General features: G+C 36.4%; 1 protein-coding gene across 1 annotated transcript in view; it reads right to left on the bottom strand.

Annotated features, from left to right (window-relative positions):
• Positions 1-23,910, bottom strand: part of NFE2L3 (NFE2 like bZIP transcription factor 3) — a 91,453-nt gene extending 67,543 nt beyond the window's left edge. The window contains exon 1 of the mRNA XM_053714158.1: positions 23,153-23,910. Within this exon, the coding sequence (XP_053570133.1) occupies positions 23,153-23,662 (510 nt within the window). The 5' untranslated portion in view covers positions 23,663-23,910. The remainder of the gene's footprint in view (positions 1-23,152) is intronic.
• Between the last annotated feature and the right edge of the window lie 212 nt (positions 23,911-24,122).

Raw genomic sequence — 24,122 nt, 5'->3', positions numbered from 1 at the left:
ATATGCACACTTAAAAGGGATAATAAACTAAATGTAGCACACCAATCAGCAAGCCCTACTCAGGTGCTGAACCAAAAAAATGGGTCAGCTATTAAGCTTACATTCCTGATTTTTCAAATAAAGATAACAAGAGAAAGAATAAAAAAAAATGATAATAGGAGTAAATTAGAAAGATGCTTACAATTATTATTATAGTATTGCACTATGTTGTTATCGTTTATTTACAGGAACACAGCCTATATGTATTAAGGGATCTTTTGGATAACTCCGGATCTTCCCCAAAATCTCTTCACTATATGAAGTTCATATCACTGAGGATTCAACTAAAACACGTTCACATCATTCAGGATTATCACTTAAACCCAAAGTGTACATTTGGATTACACCCTCATCAGAGCTCAACTGCCACTTTTTGACGTTTTTTTCACGTATTTTTTATATTTTTCACTTTTTTATATTATTTTTTTCCACTTTTATATTCATATATTTTTTTATATATATATTATTTCATTTTTAATTTTTTTCACTTTTTCATTTTTCTCGCCCTCAAGGTGTATTGTAGGACACCATCACAATATCTATTTTTTCAGAGCCACCTCTCCTGATTTATCCTTTGTCATCACCCTGACTATCATTTCCCATTGAGATTCATATAGATCTCCACATACTCACTCCGAGTCTTGTGCACATTCTGAAAGGATTTCAATCTCAAATTATTTATGAATCTTTCCATTTGTATTTAGCTACTGAGAAAAGAATACGATATTTTCTAGAAAGATGGGCTCTAATTATTAAGACCTACCCTATCTCAATACAAAATATTCCCCTTTGTATCTTCCTTAAGTTTTGCAGAGTTAGTGCTATTGGGGTTTTTTCCTGGGTCTTGGATTTCCAATAATCGAGAAACAGATTAGCAATCCCGTATATATAAGTAGTTATAATTACTAATGGTCAAGATGTAAATATTGGAGGCTGGAGAGAGGAAGAGGGGGAGGGCCTAGTCTGGAGAAGGGCTGAGGGCGGGGGGGGGGAAGAGAGAAAACTTACAAATTTTCAATTTATATTTATATTTTTTTTTATTTTTTTTTCCTTTCGTGTATTTGGTTTCTTTTCTGTCTAAAAATTGCCAGGATGTTTATGATACATAATTTTGCAATAATATGTCCTACTCAATTTGTATAATGACATAGTGATGTGATTGTTTAAGATGAAATATGCCCTGCGTGGCATACTATTGAGATTTGTTTTGTTTATCCTGTCTGGCAGATAATAAATAATTTGTTTAAAAAAAAAAAAAAAAGGTCTCCACCATTGATCGATATTTTACTGCATTTTTATCTTGACTGTTTTATATTTGTATTTTACCAAGTCTTATATTATATATGTATACATCATTTGTATTTTAACCAAGTCTTATATTTTATATATATATATATATATATATATATATATATATATATATATATATATATATATATATATATATACACATCATTTGTATTTTAACCAAGTCTTATATTATATTATATACACATCATTTGTATTTTAACCAAGTCTTATAATCTTTGTTTATAGCATAGATCCATGTTAACCTGTATATGTATTTGTTATTATTAAAATAGATATGTTTTAAATGGTACACATTTCCTTTGCCTTACCACCCATTAGGCGCTCCTCGAGTTTTAAATACAATCTAAACACTATGGTAAACTAATGACAATCATATATGTGCAGCCACTAATAAGTTGCTAGATTCCAGCTCCTGAGCCTACCCAAGTATGCTTTTCAACAAAGGATGCCAAGAGAACAGAGCAAATTAGATAAAATAAGTAAATTGGAAAGTTGTTTAAAATTATATGCGCTATTATCTGAATCATGAAAAAAATATATGTTGGGTTTCATGTCCATTTAATGGTAGTGAGAGCTTTTAAATGAGAGATGGGATGAAAGTAGCGTATAGAAGAAAGTCTAAGGCAATACATTAGAAAGTAAGAAGTGGAACAGAGGCTGTTCTCACTGTAATGCTCATCGGCTTATTGTCTAGGGATGGGGTTTGCATATTAATACATCTGTCTGCACACTGCAGGTCACTCTGTATAACCCACACTAGCTTCATTAGGCTATCTCCCCTATACAGCAAGCAAATGGCTACATCTTAAAACAGGACCCTAGAGAGATGGCTCCTAGAATCTTACATTTGGCTCACTTTTCTTTCTTATTTTATTGGTGCTGGTTACATCTGCACCCACAAAGTGTTTCCTGAAAGGGGGTTAATAAAGGGCACTGGGCAGAATAATATTGCGTGGCAACATGATAGTTGCCTGTTATACACATACACTGAACATTTTAAAAATGATGGTTCACTGGCATCAAGAGTGATTCAGTAGGTGCTTAATGCTTAGATACATATAGAACAAAATCTCAGAGTGGCTCATTGGTGTCGGGGGGGGGGGGGGGGGCGCAATATTCCTAAATTTGAAATAATTCTATTTTAAAAGGGACAGTAAAGTCCTAATTATAGATTCATGATTTAGACATAGCATAAAATGTTAAACACATTTCCAATTTACTTCTGTTATTTAGTTTGTTTCTGTCTCTTGTTATCCATTGCTGAAAGCTTTATTTAGGAAAGCTTAGGATCAGCAAATAACCTAGGTTCTAGCTGCTGATTGGTGGCTGCATATATACCAATTGCCATTGGCTCACCCATGTGTTCAGTTAGAAACCAGGGGCGCGATCCGATATAGATCGCAGTTTGCGGCGCAAGCAAGGGAACCGGCGTCGCCCGCAGTTTCAGCTCGCAACTCGAGCTATCCCATATAAGTCGCCGTCAGATGCTAACGTGCCGTAAGTCTGACAAACCAGCGATGTCCAGAAATCTGCGTAAGTACAAATTTCTGGCGTCGCCAGTGACTTGCGGCACGTTAGAAACTGCCGGCGCCTATAAAACCTGACTAAAGTCTAAAACACCCGCACTGTCTAACACGCCTCCCTAACATAGCCCGCACTGTCTAACCCTCTATCCGCTATCCCCCCTCACTATCCTAACAATAAAAAAGCTATTAACCCCTAAACCGCCGCTCCCGTACCCCGCCGCAACCTAATAAAGTTATTAACCCCTAAACCGCCGCTCCCGTACCCCGCCGCCAGCTATATTATATCTATAACCCCCTAAAGTGAGCCCCTAACACCGCCGCCATCTCTATTAAAATTATTAACCCCTAATGTAAGCCCCTTACACCGCCGCCATCTCTATTAAAATTATTAACCCCTAATTTAATCTACATACCCCGCCGCCAGCTATATTATCTATGTTAACCCTAAGTATATTATAGTTAATATAGGTATTACATTATATATATTAACTATATTAACCCTAATTATATTAGGGTTAATATAGTTAATATAGTTACTATAGTATTTATATTAACTATATTAACTCTATCTAACCCTAACACCCCTAACTAAATTTATATTAAATTAATCTAATTCATTTATAAACTAAAATATTCCTATTTAAATCTAAATACTTACCTATAAAATAAACCCTAAGATAGCTACAATATAATTAATAATTACATTGTAGCTATGTTAGGGTTAATATTTATTTTACAGGTAAATTGTTAATTATTTTAACTAGGTATAATAGCTATTAAATAGTTATTAACTATTTAATATCTACCTAGTTAAAATAATTACCCAATTACCTGTAAAATAAATCCTAACCTAAGTTACAAATACACCTACTCTATCAATAAATTAAATAAACTACAAACATCTATCTAAAAATACAATTAAATTAACTAAACTAAATTACAAACAAAAACAAACACTAAATTACAAAAAATAAAAAAAAGATTACAAGATTTTTAAGCTAATTACACCTATTCTAAGCCCCCTAATAAAATAATAAACCCCCAAAATAAAAAAAATTCCCTGCCCTATTCTAAATTAAACAAATTTCAAAGCTCTTTACCTTACCAGCCCTTAAAAGGGCCTTTTGTGGGGCATGCCCCAAAGAATTCAGCTCTTTTGCATGCAAATACAATACCCCCCCCCATTACAACCCACCACCCACATACCCCTATTCTAAAACCACCCAAACCCCCCTTAAAAAAGCCTAACACTACCCCCCTGAAGATCTCCCTACCTTGTCTTCACCACACCGGGCCGAACTCCTGATCCGATCCGGGCAATGTCTTCCTCCAAGCGGCAAAGAAGAATTCTTCCTCCGGCGATGTCTTCCTCCAAGCGGCAAAGAAGAATTCTTCCTCCGGCGACGTCTTCCTCCAAGCGGCAGCAAAGTCTTCATTCTTCCGGCGGCATCTTCAATCTTCTTTCTTCGCTCCGCCGCCACGGAGCATCCATCCCGGCCGACTACTGAACTTGGAATGAGGTACCTTTAAATGACGTCATCCAAGATGGCGTCCGCCGAATTCCGATTGGCTGATAGGATTCTATCAGCCAATCGGAATTAAGTTAAAAAAATCTGATTGGCTGATTGAATCAGCCAATCAGATTCAAGTTCAATCCGATTGGCTGATCCAATCAGCCAATCAGATTGAGCTCGCATTCTATTGGCTGATCGGAACAGCCAATAGAATGCGAGCTCAATCTGATTGGCTGATTGGATCAGCCAATCGGATTGAACTTGAATCTGATTGGCTGATTCAATCAGCCAATCAGATTTTTTTAACTTAATTCCGATTGGCTGATAGAATCCTATCAGCCAATCGGAATTCGGCGGACGCCATCTTGGATGACGTCATTTAAAGGTACCTCATTCCAAGTTCAGTAGTCGGCCGGGATGGATGCTCCGCGGCGGCGGAGCGAAGAAAGAAGATTGAAGATGCCGCCGGAAGAATGAAGACTTTGCTGCCGCTTGGAGGAAGACGTCGCCGGAGGAAGAATTCTTCTTTGCCGCTTGGAGGAAGACATCGCCGGAGGAAGAATTCTTCTTTGCCGCTTGGAGGAAGACATCGTCCGGATCGGATCAGGAGTTCGGCCCGGTGTGGTGAAGACAAGGTAGGGAGATCTTCAGGGGGGTAGTGTTAGGCTTTTTTAAGGGGGGTTTGGGTGGTTTTAGAATAGGGGTATGTGGGTGGTGGGTTGTAATGGGGGGGGGGATTGTATTTGTTGTATGCAAAAGAGCTGAATTCTTTGGGGCATGCCCCACAAAAGGCCCTTTTAAGGGCTGGTAAGGCAAAGAGCTTTGAAATTTGTTTAATTTAGAATAGGGCAGGGAATTTTTTTTATTTTGGGGGTTTATTATTTTATTAGGGGGCTTAGAATAGGTGTAATTAGCTTAAAAATCTTGTAATCTTTTTTTATTTTTTGTAATTTAGTTTAGTTAATTTAATTGTATTTTTAGATAGATGTTTGTAGTTTATTTAATTTATTGATAGAGTAGGTGTATTTGTAACTTAGGTTAGGATTTATTTTACAGGTAATTGGGTAATTATTTTAACTAGGTAGATATTAAATAGTTAATAACTATTTAATAGCTATTATACCTAGTTAAAATAATTAACAATTTACCTGTAAAATAAATATTAACCCTAACATAGCTACAATGTAATTATTAATTATATTGTAGCTATCTTAGGGTTTATTTTATAGGTAAGTATTTAGATTTAAATAGGAATATTTTAGTTTATAAATGAATTAGATTAATTTAATATAAATTTAGTTAGGGGTGTTAGGGTTAGATAGAGTTAATATAGTTAATATAAATACTATAGTAACTATATTAACTATATTAACCCTAATATAATTAGGGTTAATATAGTTAATATATATAATGTAATACCTATATTAACTATAATATACTTAGGGTTAATATAGATAATATAGCTGGCGGCGGGGTAGGTAGATTAAATAAGGGGTTAATCATTTTAATAGAGATGGCGGCGGTGTAAGGGGCTTACATTAGGGGTTAATAATATTAATATAGCTGGCGGCGGTATAGGGGGATTAGATTAGGGGTTAATAATTTTTATATAGGTGGCGGCGGTGTAAGGGGTCAGATTAGGGGATAGATAAGGTAGATGGCGGCGGTTTTAGGGGCTCACAGTAGGGGGTTAGTTTATGTAGATGGCGGCGGGGTCCGGGAGCGGCGGTTTAGGGGTTAATAACTTTATTAGGGATTTCGGGGGGGGGGGGGATCGCGGTTGACAGGTAGATAGACATTGCGCATGCGTTAGGTGTTAGGTTTATTTTAGAAGATCGCGGTTGATAGGGAGATAGACATTGCGCATGCGTTAGGTTTATTTTAGCTGCCAGTTTAGGGAGTTACAGGGCTCCAATAGTCAGCGTAAGGCTTCTTACGGCTGCTTTTTGTGGCGAGGTGAAAATGGAGTAAGTTTTCTCCATTTTCGCCACGTAAGTCCTTACGCTGCATATTGGATACCAAACTGCGCGGGTTTGGTATACCTGCCTATAGCCCAAAAAACTACGGGCGACGGCAGAAATATACGCGCGTAACTTCTAGGTTACGCCGTATATGTGATACCAAACCCGCGCAAATATTGGCGTCGCCGGCTTTTGCGGGCGACGATTTTTATCGGATCGACCCCCAGTAGTGCATTGCTGTAAATGATAACAAGAGAATGAAGCAAATTTGACAATAGAAGTAAACTGGAAAGTTGTTTAACATTGTATGTTCTGACTAAATAATGAAAGAAAATTTTTGGGCTTCATGTCCCTTTAAGGCAGGGTTGAAAATGTAAGTGTTACAATAAGTTTAAAGGGATAGTCTAGTCAAAACTGAACTTTAAAGATTCAGATAGAGCATGCAATTTTAGGCAACTTTCTAAATTACTCCTATTATCAATTTTTCTTTGTTCTCTTGCTATCTTTATTTGAATGTAAGCGTAGGAGCTCGCCCATTTTTGGTTCATCACCTGACTAGTGCTTGCTGATTGGTGGCTACATTTAGACACCAATCAGAAAGTGCTACCCAGGTGATGAACCGGCTCCTGTGCATACATTATTAATTGAGAATGAAGAAAAAGTAATAGGAGTAAATTAGAAAGTTGCCTGCTCTATCTGAAAGTTTAATTTTGACTAAACTATTCCTTTAAGAATAACTTCCAGGCAGTGATACAGAGGCTTCAATCATTTGCACATGATAAGAAGGGGGGGGGTAACCATTACAACTGCAGCAGTTAGGTAATTTAAAAATATTTTTTTGTGCACCAAACAAAATAAACACAGCAATTTTATCAGCACAATATGACAGGAACAACTAAAGGGTACAGCTTATTTCTTACAACAAAGAAAATGTCCTCTTAAAAGTTTTCATAAGGTATCTAAAAAAGCACATTTTGTATATCTATTACAGTAAACAAATAAAATAAATAAAAAGCCTTTTTGTTCCTGTGCAGAAAAAAAATAATTATTATTTATTTTATTTTTTTATGCTTCTGGGGCGTGTCACTGTTCTTAAAGGGATACTGAACCCAATTTTTTTTCTTTCGTGATTCAGATAGAGCATACAATTTTAAGCAACTTTCTAATTTACTCCTATTATCAAATTTTCTTCATTTTTTTGGTATCTTTATTTGAAATGCAAGAATGTAAGTTTAGAAGCTGGTCAATTTTTTTTTATGAACAACCTGGGTTGTTCTTACTGATTGGTGGATAAATTCATCCACCAATAAACAAGTGCTGTCCAGGGTACTAGACCAAAAATTGTCTGGCTCCTTAGCTTAGATGCCTTCTTTTTCAAATAAAGATAGCAAGAGAACGAAGAAAAATTGATAATAGGAGTAAATTAGAAAGTTGCTTAAAATTGCATGCTCTGTCTGAATCACGAAATAAGCAATTTGGGTTTAGTATCCCTTTAAATAGAGCTGTTGGAGTTTTGCTTTTCAGCCAATACAATTTTTTATCCCACAGACAGTTGTGTGTTTCCTGTTAGTTTCATAATATGCATCTTTAAAGGGACATTAAACATTGTGTTTGATGTTACATACTGTCCCTTTAACATACTACTCACACTAGACAATGTTTAATTAAAGCAACATGAAACCCAACATTTTTATTTCATGATTTAGATAGAGCATACATTTTCAAGCAACTTTCTAATTTAGTTTATATAATTAACTTCATTCTCTTTTAATCATTTGTTGGAAAGCATATCTAGATAGGCCTGGGAGCTAGCTGTCGATTGGTGTAAGCATATATGTGCCTCTTGTGATTGGCTTACCGATGTGTTCAGCTAGTTCCCAATAGTGCATTGCTGCTCTTTCAAGAAAGAATACCAAGAGAATAAAGCAAAAAATGATAATAGAAGTAAATTAGAAAATGCTTACAAATGTATGTATTATCTAAATTATAAAAGAAAAATGGTGGGTTTCGTGTCCCTTTAATGCACATACGCATGACAGAAATTTGTTAAGTTGAATGTCCCTTTAAAAAGGGACATAAATACATGCTAGATGTAATGATGTATTAAAAGCAAAGATAAGTCTGGGAATAAAATATAAATATATTTTATTTACATTAATTTTTTTAAAGAGACCTAAATGTTGAAGCCCTTGAAAGTGATAAAGCATAGCTGTAAAAAGTTGACTAGAAGATGTCACTTGAACACAGGGCCGCCACTAGAAATTTTGGGGCCCCTGACTTAACCATTGACCAGGGCCCCCCCCTCCTTTGACATGTGCAATTTTTGACCTAGTGACTAAAACGTATATGCACTTTATTCTTAAGTGTCTATTTAAACTTGGAAATGTTGTAAAGGTAGTAATATACATTGAAACACACACGCACACTCACACATAAGGATTAATATATAGACACACTAGCAAACACGCAAAGAAACTCAGACAGACACCCAAACAGACACTTAGCACTTGTTTACATTGACCTGACATGTAATGAGGTAAACTACAGTTTTGTAAAAAAAAAAAAAAAAAAAAAAGGAGATTTAGAAAACAAAATATGGAGTTCTGATTATCTTTTTGTAAAGGAAGATGCCAACTAAATGACAACAGCATGCAGTGGCTGAAAGGAAGGGCCCTGAACTGCCTAAACAATAATTTAAAGGTTAAATGGTAGATTGGTGACTTCCGGAAAGGTCTCAGTCTCAAAGTCTGTAGAAAGATGTGAATAATCAGTAGTAAGGTCAAAATGTCCTAAAAAGGAACAGACAATGGACACACACACACAAACAAACTCAAACTTGCACATACACCCAAGGAAACACCAACAGAGAGCCTCAGAAAACACACAAGACATACACACACACACACACACAGACACCCACAGAAAAAACAGAAAGACATACATACACACCGTCACTGAGACATCCACAGAAAACACACAAAGACATACACACACCCTCACAGAGACACCCACAGAAAACACAGACATATATACACACACACAAACACACCCTCACAGCGACAACCACAGAACAGACACACGCCCACCCTCACAGAGACACCCATAGAAAAAGCTCAAAGACATACGCACCCACCCTCACAGAGATACCAACAGAAAACAAATACATACACACTCATAGAGACACAAACCAAAGCACAAAGACATAAACACAGACACCCACAGAAACACTCACAGGAGGAAACATTTATGCACCTTGCATCCCCTAAATCAACAGTGTGTGACATGCATGATAAAAAAAATGCAGAAATTAAGAGATCACTTTTTAAAGAATCATATTTGTAAATGTGCAAACAAAAATAATTCTGTAAAATTCAAAATTGTACATTAATGATCTGGGTAGATGGCTAGATGAAGAAAAGTACTTTTAAAAGGTTGACATATGTTTGTTTGATATTTTCCCCAACCAAGAGCACCACTTCAAATATAGTGTACAAATGTTCCCATCTGCCAGCTATACTTGTGGAGTTTGAAAATGCTGTACGCTATATGGTCTTGGTGGAACCATAAGCTGTGGTACTCATACTATTAGATCTGGTTAAATGCAGGATTTAAAGGGACAGTATACTGTAAAATAGTTTTTCCCTTAATGTGTTTACAATTGCTTTTTTTACCAACTGCAGAGAAAAAAATTTATGAAAATTAGCTTTTTAAGGCTTATTTGTGTATATTAAAGCTTTTATTTTGTGTTTTGAAGCCACAGCCTAATAAAATAGGTTGAGCTTGTAGGTATAATCAGATCTCATTACTGTATCACATTGTGTACATATATCTACTTCTTTATCTTATATCTGTCCTTAAAACAATCACCAATACTTTGAGAGAACAATGGAAAATCAACATTTTATTACCTTATCTCTGCTTTATCACACTGGGAGTGTAATGTTTCTGCTGGCTGTGTTTACAAAGCTTATCTATAGCTGGTACGCGCGGCCACAAACTTTCAGAATAGGTGGGGATACCACATGCTAAATTAACAATTTCAAATGCCAATATAAGGGTAAAGGAGCTACTTGTAAACAATTTAATACACTCCAGCAGGTAAAGTGGATCATTGGGAACAAATTAAAGGGGAGAAAAATTTTGAGTAAACTGCCCCTTTAAGCTTGTTGGTATGCATTTCAAAATTAAGTCAGCTGTAGAGTAAACTGAACAGTTTTAAGTTAACCTGTCTCATTTCCAACATTGAACAATCTTAGTCTGAGAGTATAACATGTTATGCAGATGTAAAAAACCTGTATCTGGAAAGTCCGTGCATAAAGGGGCAGTAAACTGGAATGTTATATATCATTTGTGTATTGAGGAGGAAACATTTCTGCATGGTTTTAAATATAGAATTTCTACAGCATTGTCAAATAATCATAAATACACTGCTGCTAAAAAAAAATGTTTTTATGGACCTCTGGCCCCACCATACAACTACTACCACACTGAAGTTACAATCTTAAATTGCACAAAGAAATAAAAAACAATTTGCTAAGTAATTCCTACCTCCTCTGCAAATGAAAGTGATCTGCCGTCTGACTCAGGCACACACTCTACAAACAAAGTGCCAAGTCTGTCTCACACTGTGCATAGCGGTTTAGTGCACACTCAAATGCTAATACTTTACTCCTTGTAATAACATTTCTCATGCTCAATTAGCACTTTGCTGTAGTACCCACTGGTGGCTGCCAAAATTAAAAAAAAAAAAAAAAAAAAAGATTTTTTTAAATTTATTTTTTTAGTTCTTGCCTCATGGGGCCCCCCTAGCCCATTGGGCCCCTGACAGGAGTCACCCCTGTCACCCCCTGATGGCGGCCCTGCTTGAACATCTCTATGTTAAAAAAAATAAGATAGTTTACCTCAATTTCCTCAGTAGCCATATCCCATTGTAAAGGGGATTTAAATAGTCAATCAGGATACTAGTCCCAGGACTTGCAAGTGAGTGTGAATTTGGCATGTACAGGCCCAGTCATGTTATTTACCTCCTCAGCTCATGGATGTTTACTATGAAATCTTGTCAGACTTCAGTAAAATTTCATGAGATCACAGTTAAAGGGACACTGAACCCAAATTTTTTCTTTCATGATTCAAATTTACTCCTATTATCACATTTTCTTCATTCTCTTGGTATCTTTATTTGAAATGCAAGAATGTAAATTTAGATGCTGGTCCATTTTTGGTGAGCAACCTAGGTTGTCCTTGCTGATTGGTGGATAAATTCATCCACCAATAAAAAAGTGCTATCCAGAGTTCAGAACCAAAAAAAAAAGCTTGGATGCCTTCTCTTTCAAATAAAGATAGCAAGAGAACGAAGAAAAATTGAAATAGGAGTAAATTAGAAAGTTGCTTAAAATTGCATGCTCTATCTAAATCACAAAATATTTTTTTTTTGGGTTCAGTGTCCCTTTAAGCAAAGTATGGCAGCAGATAAAAGATACGTGTTGATATGTTGAGCTGAAGAAATTTTGGAGGAAAAATATTTTCCTTTTTACATAGAGATGCTCAGGTGATATTTTCCTGTCAGCTTTTTACATGTATGCTGCATCACTTTCAAGTGATTTAGCATATGGGTATTACGTCCCTTTAAATATTGAAGAAATAACTGTAAAGTTTAGTTTCTATAAAGTAATGGGTTTTCTTATCTGACCTATTTTTCTGATGTAAAGTAAGGACAGATAAAGTGTGCATACAATGACTGTGTGTAGTGTTAACGTAAGTATTTAAAAGGGATTAAAAAAACCCTTATAATAGCTATATTCTACACTTTGTGGTCCTTGAGAAGAATAAATTAGATAACAAAAGCATGGATTTAAGCATGGCGGTACCCATTACTTTACAGGAGAAATCAAAAGCCTACAATTTTCGAAGTTGCAAAAAAAGGGGACAAAATAAATAACAAAAAGTGTATTGCCATGTTTTTTTATTACTACATGGATTTAAATATTTTATATCCCAATCTGAAAGTGTTCTAGGTCCCTTAAAGTTTTACTGCATCTCCTCATATTTAACACATTAGTATAGCAGATATATTTTGTGCATATGCATTGCTAGTTGCAGGTAAAAAACAGTATCAATTGAAGACCCTAGCATTTATGAAAAATTCATTTTTTGTTAAAAACTAAACCTATTTTTAGGTTGATGAAGTATAAAAGGATCTTGGTATCACTACAACAAATATAAATATAATTGTAGGATATAGTATTTTTTACTGAAACGTTAGCAGGTGGGTGCAATAAGTTTCCTGTTAATGTGGCAGGGGCACTTTGTATTGGTACTGCAATGATTTACAACTGGACTACTGTTCTCTGTACTATATTGTATTATATATTTGTGCAAAGTACAGGATGATGAGGTTACAATCTTAAATTAATAATGAGATTGAGTTAAAGAAAAAAAAAGGATTTTAAAACCAATGAAAAGCCAGTTCCCTCTCTTGATTGATCTGCCATCAAAATCACTTGCTATATAGCCATGACCTTTCTGAAATACAAAGCGATACATTATGAGCTAGTGAAATCTCAACTTCTAAAGCTAGATTCAGAAAGGTACGGAAAGCATGATTGTGCTAATACACAGCTACACGGGTCAAGAAATACGCATATATTTAGCTGGCTATTAAAAATAACAACAAATATAGTAAATATTTCATGTGTAAAGACATGCATTTGACAAGACCACAGCGTAACAATAAAAAAAAAAAAAAAAAGTATGTGAAAGCCATAATAGTTTGCATTGTCCCATGTGTAAATTTGTAGCTTTGCATGAAAAGCATATGTAGTTTACATCTGCTGATAGGTCTTAAAATGAGGTAAATATAACCTCAGATGAACAACAACAACAACAACAACAAAAACAACAACAACACATGACATATTACACCGTGTCAGGATTTATTTAACAAAAAAAAAGCAAAATGGAGAAGCCATTTGTGATTAAACACACCTTATAATTCTATAGCTTGTAGAATCACCTTTAGCAGCAATAACTTGACAATCGTTTTCTGTATGACTTTATCAGTCTCTCACATTGTTGTGGAGGAATTGTGGCCCACTCTTCTTTACAAAGTTGCTTCAGTACATTGAGGTTTACAGGCATTTGTCTATGCACAGCTTTCTTAAGGTCCACAGCATTTCAATTGGTTGAGGTCTGGATTTTTGACTGGGCCATTGCAACACCTTGATTCTTTTTTTTTTCAGCCATATTGTTCTAGATTTGCTGGTATGCTTGGGATCATTGTCCTGTTGCATGACCCAATTTCGGTCAAGCTTTAGCTGTCGGACAGATGGCCTCACATTAGACTCTAGAATACTTTGGTATACAGAGCAGTCCACGGTCGACTCGACTGCAAGGTCCCCAGGTTTTATGGCTGCAAACCAAGCCCAAATCATCACCCCTCCACCACTGTGCTTGACAGTTGGTATGGGGAGTTTGTGCTAATATGCTATGTTTGGTTTTCGTCAAACGTGACACTGTGCATTATGGCCAAAGATCTGTAGTTTGGTCTTGTCTGTCCAAAGGACATTGTTCCAGAAGTCTTGTGGTTTGTTCAGATGCAACTTTGCAAACCTAAGCCGTGAGAGAAGAGGCTTTCTCCTGGCAACCCTTCCATAAAACCATACGTGTTCAGTTTTTTTTCTATTTGTACTGTCATGGACTTTAACATGCTAACTGATACCTGTAGAGTCTGAGATGTAACTCTTGTTTTTTTGCATTTTCTCTGAGTATTGCACAGTCTGACCTTGGGGTGAATTTACTGGAATATCCACTCCTGGAAAGATTGGCAACTGTCTTGAATGTTTTCTATTTGTGAATAATCTTTCTCACTGTAGAATGATGCACTTTTTTTTGGAAATGGCCTTATAACCCTTCCCAGATTGATGGGCAGAAACAATTGCTTCTCTAAGATCATTGCTAATGTCTTTCCTCCTTGGCATTGTGTTAATACACACCTGAATGCTCCAGACCAGCAAACTGCTAAAACTTCGACCTTTATAGAGGTGTTCACACTGGCTGATGATCAATTAATCAAGGGCATTTGATTAGCAGCACCTTGCTGTTACTTAGCCTCTTAATTCCTATTGAAGCAGTAAGGGTGTACTTAGTTTTTCACACATGGCTAATCCATTTTGGCTTTATTGTTGTTAAATAAATCATGACACTGTCTAATATGTCATGTGTTGTTATTCATCTGAGGTTGTATTTACCTAATTTTAAGACCTGCTAAGGAGCAGATGATTTTTATTATGTCCCAAGTAAAACCATTGAATTCGAAGAGGGTGTACTTTCTTTTTCGCATGACTACACTATATATATATATATATATATATATATATATATATATATATATATATATATATATATATATATATATACACACACACATACACACATATATATACATACATACACACACACACAGGCCCAATGAAGGCCGAAACGATCGTCTGGGGTTGCTGTGTTCCTTGTTCAGAGAGAAATTGCCTGGTATTTCGGCGCTGGACTGACCGTAATAGGTGGGATCAGACTGATATACTACAGGAAAGTTCTTCTCTGTGAAAAGCATTACTGGGCTAAAAGAAGCTGCACCCAGGTGGTAAATTGCCATAGAACAGGCTAACAATAGTATTGAGCCAGTTGTTCGTTCCTGTGAGTGTGCTTTTCTGTGTGTGTGTGTGTGTGTGTGTGTGTGCGTGTATGTATGTATAATATACATACATACACACACACGTGCGGTGACGTCAGAGGCTGGTGAGGCAGTGGCTAGGATATGCCTTCATTCTTTAGATATCCTTTGTTGAAGAAATAGCAATGCACATGGGTGAGCCAATCGCATGAGGTATCTATGTGCAGCCACCAATCAGCAGCTACTGAGCATATTTAGATATGATTTTCAACAAAGGATATAAAAAGAATATAGAAAATAAGATATTAGATGTAAATTGGAAAGTTATTTAAAATTGCATGCTCTTTCTAAATCATGAAAGAAAACATATGGGTTTCGTGTCCCTTTAAATGGTGTCTTGGAAAACTGGTCAACTTAGTAAACATCTGATTTTAGTCTAAAGGAATGTAACAGAAACTCTTGCCAGATAACAAAATGCTTGCTCCGATTATGAGATCTAGAAATCCAGGCCCATTAAAATATGTTTAAAACATACTTTTTACTTTAATGCTGCAAAATATGCTTATAGATTTCTTCATTATTCAGTAAATATAAAAATGTCTTGATCCAGTGGCAGCTGGGGAAATTTAAAGATGGTGAGGCGCTTGACCCCACCCCTTTAAAATAAAGCCACCTCCTCAGATGGCACCACCAATTCATTAATTAAATAAAAGGTAGACCGAAACACAGAAAAGCACTCGGGGGGGAGAGGGTTAGAGAGACACAGAGGATTAGAGAGAAAGAGAGAGACACAATCACATAGAGGGTTAGAGAGAAAGAGAGAGACACAATCACATAGAGGGTTAGAGAGACACAGAGGGTTAGAGAGAAAGAGAGAGACACAATCACATAGAGGGTTAGAGAGACACAGAGGGTTAGAGAGAAAGAGAGAGACACAATCACATAGAGGGTTAGAGAGACACATAAGGGATGAGAGAGTCAGAGGGGGAGGAAGAGAGACAGAGAGAGAGAGAGAGAAAGAGACCATGGGGGAGAACGACACATACAGATGGGGAGAGAGAGGAGAGAACACTGAAATGGGGGAGGCACCACTGAATGCTTAAGTAATATTTTAAGTGACTATCAAATGCTAATAGTCTACAATCTATTTTAAATATCTGAAACAGAACAGCACATATGAATGGGAGCATTAATAAATTATTTGTCTTCTACATCAGGGTTGTCCAACATACACCGAAGGAATCCCTGGTTTAAATGAAATACTATAGCTACAGGAGCCATGGAGAATATTTGCTATAACTCATTCTAAACTGCTTGGTTTCATTTTACATTACCATGCTTTTGGTCTAGCTTACTCTTGTCAAATAACAACTCATCCATACAAACAGCCTAATAGTAAGATGTGAGAAAACACAGTTGCAGAGCTACAGAGAGTTCATAAGTCAGTAAGAGAGTGATGAGACTATATTCTAGTGTGCAGTACAGAGGCAAGCTGCTTAGGTAGTGGGTGTAAAGTTTGAGTAAACAAAATACAAAAACAATCCTTAAACTGCTGTAAAAGAGTAAAAAAACAAAAAACACTAAACCACATTCATTAAATGATCATTTTCACTAACATAATCCCTTTCAGCAACATTTCATATGCTAAATCACTTGGAACCGATGCAGTATAACTGTAAAAATATCACCTGAGCATCTCTATGTAAAAAAGGAAGATATTTTACCTCACAATCTCCTCAGCTCAGCAGAGTAAGTTCTGTGTAAAAAGTTATACTTCACCTGCTCCCAGCTGCAGGTAAAAATTAAAAAAAAATGAAGAAATGAACAGCAGCCAATCAGCATCAGCAGTGCTGAGGTCATGAACTCTTACTGTGATCTCATGAGATTTGACTTAACTCTCATGAGATTTCATAGTAAGCTTCCTTTACCTGATTGGTGAAATAATATGAGAGTTCACGAGGCTCATCCCCTAAGCTGTCCCAGGACAGACACACTAAAATGCTGCTTAGAAATCCTTTACAATGGGACGTGGCTACTGAGGAACTTTTGAGGTAAAATATCTTTCTTTTTTACATAGAGATGTTCAGGAGATTTTTACAGCTATGCTGCATCACTTTCAAGTGTTTAAACATTTGGGTATTATGGCCCTTTAATAGAACCAATGTAATTTCCGGTCATATTGTAAGAGCTTGTAACATGTGTTGACTTATTTTGGTAAAAGGTAATGCATTATTAATTATTACATGAAATTATTCTGCAGCATCTGGATACATTACATTCATTGTGGTTGCAAAAACGTGTACGTTTTTCACATCAACATTGTTTTTTTGTGTAGCATAGCAAACTAGCTTGAGTAAGTAAGAAAAATAATATACACAGCTTTGCCTTCATTTATTGCTACTGCAAACAGTTTGGAAGTCTCCTATCCAAACAATATATGCACTCTCAGTCTGTGCTCAAACAATGCTTCTAGCTATACAGCGGTCATGCTCACTAGCTAAGTTTACCACATAGTTTTACCAGAGTACCTGAAGGTACTGCACTCTAAAGCTTTGATAGGGGACAAGTTCAGCCAAGGAGACAAAGAGAAAGTGCTAAAAGAACTTTCCAATTTTTTTTTTTAGAAGTAAAACAAATGGGAAGCTCCAGTGATAAAGGAACAGTATTCTCTTAAATTGGACATGAAAGTCAAAATGAAACTTAAATAACTCATAATTTAGCGTATATAATTTTGTACTTTTCTCACTTGGTATGCTTTCTGAAGAATATACCTATATAGGCTCAGAAGCATAGACATGTCTTGCGCACTATATGGCAGCAGTGTTTGCAAAAATAATTGTAACAAGGTTATGAATTGTTGTAAACATTGCTGCTCTCTAGTGCTCAACAATGTATAACACAGTTAAAAACATGCTACAAACACTTCTGCCATATAGTGCTCAAGAAGTGCATGCTCCAGAGCATACCTATGTATGCTTTTAAACAAAGGATACCAAGAAAACAAAGTAAATTTAATAATAGAAGTGAACTGGAAAATTGTTTAAAATTGCACTCTATCTTCTGAATTATTTGCTTATCTTACATAATCAGCATGTTTCTTTATGCCAGATTATCTCAAATGCCCCCTTTCCTAATGCAAAGATCTCACTGATGGTGTAAAATAACATCAAAATAAATTGTAAATAATAAATATATATATATATATATATATATATATATATATTCCCTCCAAATTAAAAACATAAGTTATACCCTTTTTATAACAGATAAGATATATAAATAATAATAAAATAATAATTAAACATACTGTAGATAGATAAGATATAGAATATATATATATATATATATATATATATATATATATATATATATATATATATATATATATATATATATATATATATATATATATATATATATTCTATGCGGCAACCGGGTTAGGTGAAGTCCATATCAGTAGTGGCACTGTGGGAGTAAAAACCGATCGCATTGCTGGACAGTGGACTGTAGTGGAGTGAGGAGTCACTTAGAGGTGGGTCACGATCACTCACTGTCACTGCACAAATTAATATAGCACTCATGTATAAAGCATCCTAGGTAAACTATCCACATGTAAATGAGCCTATAGACTTTCCAGAGCAGTCGTTAGAGAGGCTGCTCGTGTGAACACTGAAACAGGGTTTTACTGCTGAAGGCAAATTCACCATCCAATAGGCAAAATGGAGAGGGAAGTTCTAGGGGAAGTTAATATTTCTTTGATAATAGAACAATTGCAGTATGATTTTTTTAATGCTGTCACTGTGCACTGGAGCCAATCAGATGCCTTATGGTATGCCTCTTTGAATTACATTAGAACATGCTCTAGCAGAATTTTGAGTGCCTAGGGCAGCACAAAGCCTAAATACACCACTGATTTCAACAAAGGATATCATGTAACAAAAAAATAATCAGATAATAGAAATACATACATTGAAAAGTTGTTTAAAATTGCATGTTCTATCTGAATCATGAAAGTTTCATATTGACTTTTTAAATATAAATGTGATTTCACTAGTTTTTGGAAAAATATGATTAAAAAAAACAACACACATTCCCTATGATGTAAAATGCCTGGCAATTAGGCTTTTGATACAAACAGTTGCTACTCTATAAATAAATCAGTTTCACACATGAAACCTTCAAAGTATAATGGAAACAGTTTCAGTTTACATAGAACAGAAACATGTGCAACATATTCATAATAAAACAGAAAGTAAAGTTACATTATACAGAAATCCCCTTGGCCAATGTGCAACTGAAGACATTTTGTTCAAAAGTGTAGGCAACCATGTGTATATTAACTCTTGATGCCGAGCCACTGAAACTGCTTAAAGGGACACTCAAGTCAAAATTAAATTATCATGATCCAGACAGAGCAGCAATTTTAAACAACTTTCCAATTTACTTCCATTAACAAAATGTGCTCAGTCTTTTTATATTTACACTTTTTGACTCACCAGCTCCTACTGAGCATGTGCACGAATTCACAGAATAAGCATGTATGCATTTGTGATTGGCTGATGGCTGTCACATAATACAGGGGGAGTGGAAATAGACATAACTTTGAAATTTGTTAAAATAAAATCTACTAATGTGAAGTTCAGACTAAGTGCTATTGCATTGTCTTTTTTATTGTATTGTATTGTTTATGCAAATCTTCTGTATTTACTGGTCCTTTAAAGGGACACTGAACCCAAATTTTTTCTTTTGTGATTCAGATAGAGCATGAAATTTTAAGCAACTTTCTAATTTACTCCTATTATCAAATTGTCTTCATTCTCTTGGTATCTTTATTTGAAATGCAAGAATGTAAGTTTATATGCCAGCCCATTTTTGGTGAACAACCTGGGTTGTTCTTGCTGATTGGTGGATAAATTCATCCACCAATAAACAAGTGCTTTCCATGGTTCTGAACCAAAAAAAATAATCGCTTAGATGCCTTCTTTTCAAATAAAAAAAAGCAAGAGAACAAAGGAAATCTGATAATAGGAGTAAATTAGAAAGTTGCTTAAAATTGCATGCTCTATCAGATGTATGAAAGAAAAAAATTGGCTTCAGTGTCCCTTTAAGTCCTTTATGTATTTATTTCTTTTAAACATCAATTTCAACGCTTTTTCTATGAAGAAACAACACATATTTTATATTTTTGACAACCAATGCAATATTTGATACTTGCACCATTTTGCAACACATGCAGGTGATAAACTGAAGTAAAATATCTAACCTTACAAATACTGTACACAATTTAAAACTACACAAAATTCTATTTTCCATAAAAGTAAAAGCCCAATCTGACAATGGATGTATGAATGTTCCAACCTCTGTACAAGCTCACTTAGGGTGGTAAAAACAACTACACCAAGAATTTATATTTATACTTATTTGGGAGCTATGTCTGACTGTGATGCCAATACACCTGGCAGCTGCCAGATACAGGACCCCTCTATTGAATGTGCAGGATTGCTTGTCTTATGCTCCTCTGTGTGTGTATTGTATGAGGAACAGAGGGAAAAGCTAACCCCTGATATATGGTCTTATGTTTGTGGTTATTACCATGTTGATCACCTAATAGCTACCTAGGTGTGTCACCCCTCTTTTGAAAGAGAGGTGCATCCTCTATCAAAAGTGGGTTCACTTGTCCCACTTTAGTGCTTACATTTTAGGATCCCTTTTAAAAGTGGCAACCCACAAAGTGGTTAAACACATAGTTTAAGTCAGAACCACTGGGAGGTAGCTCAACACTTCTAGTGAGCCAATGACAAGAGGCATATGTGCACAACTAACAATCATCATCTAGCTTCCAGTAGTGCATTGCTGCTCTTCTGCCTAACTATGTATGTTTTTTAAAAAAAAGCAAACCAAGTAAAAAAAAAAGTAAATTTGATAATAGAAGTTAATTTGCATTGCTTTGCAGTCCAAGGACACATCTCTTTGAAAATCTTCTTGGTATATTAGCTTTTCTTCTCTGCTGTAGCCAACTTGGATCAGACATAAATTAGTGGATAAAACAATCACTGTATATTGAGTGTTGCAGGGTTAAGTTTCTGGATCTTGCAAGATGAACTTCAGGCTCCGGAGGAGGGGGGGGAAACAATTTTCATAGTTACATTACAGGAAAATTGAGCAATGAAAATCACAGGACATAAGTTAAAAGTGCATGAAAAGTCAAATCAAACATTTGTGATACATAAAGAGCATGCAGGTTTAAGAGACTTATTTGTTCAGGTATATACTGTGACCATATATAAAACACATGAATTTAATGTCCAACTGAACTATAATCATATTAGCTTTAGCATTGTACCAAATATATATAAAGTATTGTTCCTTAGTTAGCAGAGTCAAACTATCTAAATTCAGATTAGACACTTGGTTCCCACACTGGCCTAAATATGAATTGAAGTTGTGACTGTAATTACTCAGGTTACAATGTGACAACAACATTGTTTGCATTATACAAACTGCCTATAACAGGACTCTGTCCCGTGCAAGGATGGTTCATAAAGGGCCATAGAAGAGCAATAATAAATGTATTAATGTAATGTGCTAAACATTGTATTATTGCTCTATTGCCTGCACATAATGATGTGCTTAATCCCCACAAAAGTCAGCTCTGGAGCAGCAATGCCCTACTGGTCCTGAGTTGAAAATGATTTGGTGAGCCAATCAGGGACGACATGTGTGCATGACCACCAATCAATGACCATGTTAAACTTAGAAAAGTGAAAGTGCATTGCCTCTATAGAACTGAACCTTCTACAGGGATTTAACACATAGAGCGTGTTCTTTTTTTCACTATGTCCCTCTAACATGCTGGACAGAGGCCTAGAAATGTTCATAGATGCCAGCAGTACCCAATGTGGTTGAGCACTTCAGCTTTTGCATTATATATTTACTGGCCCACTTTACTGCAAATCTTAAACTTGCTATTCACAAAGTTTTTAATCTTAGTTTAACCATTTGTCTCCCGTGAGTTCACATAACTTTTAAAATATTAAGCTTCTATTGGAAAATCTGTGAAACTGTAAATTCCATATTTACATGGAATATATATACAGCCATGATATGTAAACTCACAGCACTGTGGTCTGAGGGAAGGACATGCTTAAACATCCCTGTCTGTATTCCACCAGTTCATTTGTGGGTGAAACTGATACAACATGTAATATGCAACAAATACTTCTATACTTTATGCAGTCAACCTCATGATATATTATTTACATTATATTTGCTTTCAGGGGAGGCTCTACACCAGACAAGTTAAAGCAGAAACAACCTTTCTGAACTATTTTCTATAGATATAATCAAATATCAGAAAAATAGGCTGGGCGTGGTACACAAGAGAAGAAACTCATATTATCCTTTGATAGATTATGTAAAACAAAAGCCTCTGATAACATTTAACAATGCTCATAGGTCTATAACCAATTGTTTTCAGCTAGAGATTCAGGACACCCAGCAATATCAAGGCCCTCAGTTTGTGCCACAAAAAATAAAGGATGAGGGTAAAGGTGATTCCAAATATCTCATGAAATCTATTAATCTTGAAAGTGTTTTAAGTTGAACATATTGTAAAATATTACTTGTATATTTACCTAGTTCACAAACGTAATTAGAGACTCATTTGGTGTCACAGGCTTATAAAAACAAATCAGGTGTGTCACAAGAATTTAAAAAATTACCAAGGGTGTCCCAAAGCAAACAGTCTGGGTATCACTGTTCTATGAGATCATAAATACAAGAATATAACCCATCAGTTTCCAATTATAATAAAAAATAATATATATATAAAAAAAAAACATGTATCACAAATATGACAACCTCATAAAACCCATGTTGACCTATACGGTGACAAAGGTTAATACATTTACCATCCATGTCAAGCTATGTATTGAAATGTTAAAAAATAAAGCAGAAACAATTATAGCAATAATACTAAATAAATAAGAGAGGGTTGGAGAGAATTGTATTTAACCCCTTGTCTACTAGATGGCATTGCAATGTCTCCCTGGCAGCAACGAGTTAATGATTTTTGTAACCTCACTGAGAACATTTTATTCATTTATAACAACACATGGGGAATGGTGATGGATTTACCTCTTTGGTATATTCAGCTTGGCTTGGAGTGGCCCCTGTGCCAATGTGTGGCTGTGATGGGGCTGCATGGCTTGGCTGCAGGTTGCTGGTCCTTGCAGGTTGCTGCTGGCTGGGGCCTTCAGTGCTGCTGGTGCCTGTGCTGCTGCCCTCATTAGTGAGCAGTGTCTGTGCAGCACTCCCAGCCTCAGCATCCCCTGGCACCGCATGCACCAGCCAGGCACTCACTTCAGTCCTGGGGATGTGAGTATCCCCCAGCGCCCTAACCTCCTCCAGCAGCCTCCTTGCGGTAAAAAAGGAGTCCAGGTCCGGGCTTTTTGGGTGCAGGCTGGACCCTTCCCAGGTGTCCCTCAGGTTGTGGAAAGGGATTTGAGAGTAGGCAGAGGTGGTCCCCAGGATGATCTCCCGAATAGGGGGCAAGTAGGAATCGAAATCTACCCTCACCCCGATCAAGCTCAGTAGGATGGTGTACTGCAGCAGCCCTTCTGTCAAATACTTCTTCAGATCCTTCATTTTATCCCCAATAGAGGGGGGAAACTTCTCAGCTACCCTGGAAGTGCCCCTCTGGTGTCACAGCAAGGGGCAGGCTACGGGCATCACCTCTCACTATGGACCTGAATGTGGGGGAGCAGCCGGCGTTGTCTGTGCCCTGAACCGGGATAGAGAAAGACAATAGAGCACGCCGGCTGCTCCACTCCTCTGCAATGAGACACAAAGGCATCAGCGCACAGACACTCGTGCAATGCCGGGCATAGCTGCACTTCCCACTCACTCTGGCCGCGGGAGGCTGGGCGCGAGGGATAGGGAGGAGCCCACACTGCTGAGGGGAGAGGCAAGGCAGGCAGCACATGGGTCCATTAAACGTCACGTTATTCCACCCCTGGATGATACGACTTGTACCGCTCTACCTCGCGGCCGCACTGCTGGTTAACAACCTCACTGTATAGAAAATGAGACATTCTCAAAGAACAAC

The sequence above is a fragment of the Bombina bombina genome, chromosome 5 (genome assembly GCF_027579735.1).
Source record: "Bombina bombina isolate aBomBom1 chromosome 5, aBomBom1.pri, whole genome shotgun sequence".
Lineage (NCBI taxonomy): Eukaryota > Metazoa > Chordata > Amphibia > Anura > Bombinatoridae > Bombina > Bombina bombina.
The sequence above is the reverse complement of the archived record's forward strand: the minus strand, read 5'-3'. Positions and strand labels throughout refer to the sequence as shown.